This window comes from Nansenia antarctica (genome assembly GCF_963989245.1).
Source record: "Nansenia antarctica genome assembly, chromosome: 8".
Taxonomy (NCBI): Eukaryota; Metazoa; Chordata; class Actinopteri; order Argentiniformes; family Microstomatidae; genus Nansenia; species Nansenia antarctica.
In genome coordinates, this window is record NC_137678.1 from 28,850,980 (window position 1) to 28,855,955 (window position 4,976).

At 38.6% G+C, this 4,976-nt stretch overlaps 1 protein-coding gene across 1 annotated transcript in view; it reads right to left on the reverse strand.

The window, feature by feature from the left end:
• The window catches only part of LOC308164098 (sortilin), a gene marked incomplete at both ends in the record, with an annotated part of 18,493 nt that extends 16,259 nt beyond the window's left edge, over positions 1 to 2,234 (reverse strand). The window contains 2 exons of the mRNA XM_080538251.1: positions 1,688 to 1,750; positions 1,983 to 2,234. Of these exons, the coding sequence (XP_080394377.1) occupies positions 1,688 to 1,750; positions 1,983 to 2,234 (315 nt within the window). The remainder of the gene's footprint in view (positions 1 to 1,687; positions 1,751 to 1,982) is intronic.
• Positions 2,235 to 4,976: the final 2,742 nt, after the last annotated feature.

Genomic DNA, 4,976 nt, shown 5'->3' on the forward strand with positions numbered 1-4,976 from the left:
AATAAACAAATAAAATGTAGCATCCTGAAGACCTTTTTAAAGATGTTTTAAATCCTATTACATTGGAGCTTTTATTTACCATTACGTGATCTTAGAATTATCAGGTTCTATCTCCGTTTAGGGTAGTTCAGAGATATTGAGCGTCAAAGTTTTTACATTCCATTATGTTTTGTGAGATGGAACCTTTGTATTATATGAATTACTAACTCAAAAATGTCAACATTTTAAGAATAACACCAGTGATGCGCGTTACTATAATCTGAATACTTTTTTCAGTAACGAGTACCGGTATTCTAATGCGATACTATTTCCAAATCAGTAATCGGATTAAAGTTACTTATTCAAGTGACTGTGCGTTACTATTGCGTTACTACCTCATAACTTAGGCTAAATGCAGTATTTCTTTGTAATGTTCGATAGTAAACAAACATTTGTTTGCTTTTCTCGCGTCTTGGGGAGTGACGTCAGTGCTCACGTTTTCAACACGAGGTTGCAGCAGAATCGCTCACGTGTATCACCACGCTGATTGCACAGTGTAAACAGAAGCGTAGCCTACACAATGGAGCGAGAGAGAGAGAGACAGAGAGAGAGAGACAGGCAGAGAGAGAGAGAGAGAGAGAGAGAGAGACAGACAGAAAGAGAGAGAGAGAGAGGCAGAGAGAGAGAGAGAGAGAGAGAGAGAGAGAGAGAGAGAGAGAGAGAGAGAGAGAGAGAGAGAGAGAGAGAGAGAGAGAGAGAGAGAGAGAGACGTTGTAAAATGGTGTGGTGCTTCGGTGAAAGGAACATCTTCTCTGAGGCAGCGTGTAGCTCTGTTCCCTAGTCAAACTGATTTGGAAACTATCAACACTCTGCTTATAAATTTCCCCAGTGTGGAAAGCAATGCATACAAAATGAAGCCTGCTGTATTTATCTATCCAGCTATCTCTCTTTCTCTCACCCTCTCACTCTCTCTCTCTCTCTCTCTCTCTCTCTCTCTCTCTCTCTCTCTCTCTCTCTCTCTCTCTCTCTCTCTCTCTCTCTCTCTCTCTCTCTCTCTGTCTCTGTCTTTAAGTTATTGTTTAAAGTTTAATTATGTAATTTAAGTTACTGTTAAAATAAAGTGAGTTTTGGTTCATTTTTATGTTGCGGGGGGGGGGGGGTGCCTAGGCAGCTGCCAATAGTAACAAAAAAAGTAACTAGTAATCTAACTTAGTTACTTTTAAAATCAAGTAATCAGTAAAGTAACTAGATTACTTTTTAAAGGAGTAATCAGTAATCAGTAATCAGAATACTTTTTCAATTTTGACAAAAATCAATTTTGACAAAAATGGAGATAGAACCGTATAATTCTAACGCCACGATTAGTCTCTACAGTCCACACCTGTTCCCTGCCATGACTGTTTAAAACTCCCATGACTGATACGTGTTATCCTCTTAGGCTTTGTCTCATTCTTTCTATTGTTTTTTATTCATATTCCTGTAAAGCACATTGCATTGCATCTGTGTATGAAATGTGCTCTATAAATAAAGTTGGATTTGATTTGATTTGATAGTAAGCTCTCTCTCTCTCTCTCTCTCTCTCTCTCTCTCTCTCTAGACTATTCAACCAGGGCCCAGAGCTTTTCCTTATTAGGACACAGTCATGAAATATAATGTATGAATGATGATGATGAGGATGATGATGATAATGATGATTTGTCATACTCACTCCTGTCCCGTCTCCCACCCATGTAAGAGTGAAACTTGAGCCATTATCTTCATGAAACCCTGTCTAGAGAAAGAAAGAAAGAAAGAAAGAAAGAGAGAAAGAAAGAAAGAAAGTGTAAAAAAATACAAACGAATACAAAATGACCCTAGACTATAATTGTTAAAAGAACATGTTTAGTTGAAAGTCAGATAATGCATGGGCACTAGACTAGCTGTCTAATGCATTTAAGTTGATAAAAAAAAAGACATATAGCCTACCATCAAACATTAAAACCAGCCCTGTCATTATCTCTCACCTCGTGTGTATTTGCATCCAACACTTTGTGTTCAGAGGGAGAAAAAGAGAGTCTGCAAGAGGTGAAAGTGGGACTGTGAGAAGCAGCGGTGTCCCTCTTTGCCCGTGAGCGCACCTGACGGTCACCCTCGTCTGGCTTAGTCCGATGGAAAGACATCGTTCTCCGGTTCCGTTGCTCCTCTCTCCCCTGACCCCCAGCAGCGCGCAACAGAAGCAGGCATGTCCCGCCGAGGACCACAAGTCTCCAAGTCATATTTGATGTGCTTAGCTCGAAATAACGGTATAGGTTTCTTATTAAACCTGCCTCAGTCACATCTCATGACAGATTGTCTCTCATCGCTCCGGGTACAAAGTGATAAGTTGAGTTAGTGTGTAAGACAGTGGGCGGGGACGCGTGTTTGACGGGTCATTAACGACAAACTGCTGCCAGGAGTTAGAGCTTATCTCAACAGGTGCTATTGCCCGCATCCAAAGGGATCGTCTGATAAAAGGCTCACGTCCTAAAATACCCATATATCGTGACATTAGAATGATAAGAATGATGATTATTTGTTTATTTACATTATCTGTTTTCTTGTTGGTAAATTATGTAAATACGTAAATAAATTAGATTTACTTTAAAACATATTATATTAATATTGAAACTGCAGATTATTAATTATTAATCTCTGAGTATTGGAGAAGGGGTAGGATTAAATAAGCTTATGCTTCTTCCTACTCCTTTTCGGACATGTTAAGTAAATAGTGTTTTTTGTTTTGTTTTGTTTTTTCTTGTTTTTGTTTTGTTTTTTGTTGTTATAACTATTTCTTTTTTCACATGTTCGAAATAAAGATTTCATTCATTCATTCATTCATTCATTCATTTATTCATAAGGTTCTATCTCCTTTTTTTTTTTTCAAAATAGATTTTTTTTACATCATCTGATCCATTAGGTGTTTATTAATGCCTGTGTGGTGTTCTTTTTAAAATGTTGACATTTTTTAGTTAGTCATTCATAAAATACAAAGGTTCCATCTCACAAAACATAATGGAATGTAAAAACTGTGACGCTCAATATCTCTGAACTACCCTAAACGGAGATAGAACCTTATCATTCTAAGCTCACGATTATACCTGTAGGACTACATAGCCTTTGCTGAAATCTTGGTCTAACTCTATTGGCTAAATAGACCTTGTGGGGGGGAAATGTCTAATACTATAGCAATGTGACAATGTTTACTGAAAACGGTGTGGATGGCAAGAATGCAGAGCAGTATTATTCTCATGTGATGAACAAAGGTTTTACGACTACTGATAAGCAGAAGACTTCGGAGGCTGTTCCTTCTCACTCTCTGGGACAGTTATGTCTATTTGGACCAACCGTTGAGCCTACTATGGCCAACCCCAGCAGAGCAACCGCCCATTGATGTTGTAAACCTATAAATGTAATCAATTGGGACTGCATGTTGAGCCATTGTGATGAGACCTCTGTTTTGTTGGCCGGACAATCGCTCCTTCTTGCAAGAACTACATAAATATGATTTGAGAAGTCTCAGTCTCCTGGTTACAAAGGTTAGCATTCTTTAGATTTGAATCTGACAGACCTGCTATTCAATTCCATATAATAGATCAATTTGTAGTATAGGCCAGCTATTCTTCGAAAGTTTTTTTATGAAGCTTTCGGACCAATTGATCCCCAACGGAATATCAGAAGATGTTTAATAATATATCGATATGCAGTTTATGGTATTACAATATGGTAATCAAAATACCTATTTATTCATTGTCAAATATGAATGCGCTCATCTATACGCAATTCGCTAGATGGCATAGTTTACGTGCTAAACACAATGCACTATACGAGGATGGAAGGTGTCGTGCCGTTGTTCTCACTATCAACTCATCACATCTGTGTTGTGAGCAAAGTGACCACAAAGTGACCACACTACTATATCAATGACAATAAAGACCATTCATTCATTCATTCATTCAAGAGTGTGGCGACACTCAAACGAGGTGCACCTAGTTGATTGGGCAGCCAGGCCAAGAGGGAGGATCCACACACACACACACACACACACACACACACACACACACACACACACACACACACATCACAAGTCTCCACCACGAGCACACATGCATGCACACACACACACACACACACAGACACACACAGACACACACACACACACACACACACACACACACACACACACACACACACACACACACACACACACATTTCTACTTTAGTTTGTACAATTTACCTGCTGCGAGTTCCCCGGTCCGGCTCTGATTCCAAATTTCTTCCGTATGAAAGTGTTGTTGATGCGATCAGAGATGTCATGGAAGGACTTGCCATCGTCTGCACTGAGAGGATAATAACAACTCACCATGACTGAGAAAATACTCAAACTCCTTGAGAAAGTGGCCCTAGACCAGCACAGCCTTCAGATGCGATAGTTCCCGTGCTAAACACAATGCACTATTACTAAATACTGTACTTAGGTTATTTGTACGCTATTTGTGTATAAAGTATAGCTGAAATATACATACAACACCCCCAATCAGTGGCGTAACTACCATATATGCAGCTGCATTAGGGCCCAGAGTCACGTAGGGCCCACAACCCTAGAACTATTGTATCATATTCATTATAAGATCTCAAGCAGCACTGAGTCTCTACAATATAAACTGATACTAAAATATACAAATAGCCTATACCTCAATGTTACATAAATTAAATTATGTATTATGTATTTTTATTTAATTTTCTACTGTATAACTGTATTATTATTTTTTTACTGTATACAGTATTTGAAATATGACAAATATGTGTTGCATTAGGCAGGTGAATACACTGCATCAATCAATCATGACACATCATTGTGATCTATTGATATACAGTACATTGCCTATATTACAATGGCTATTGTGATTTTTTGTTATCCCAAATCATCACTACCGTACGGCCTACTGCTCAGAATCACTACCACTACCTACTTCTCCGTC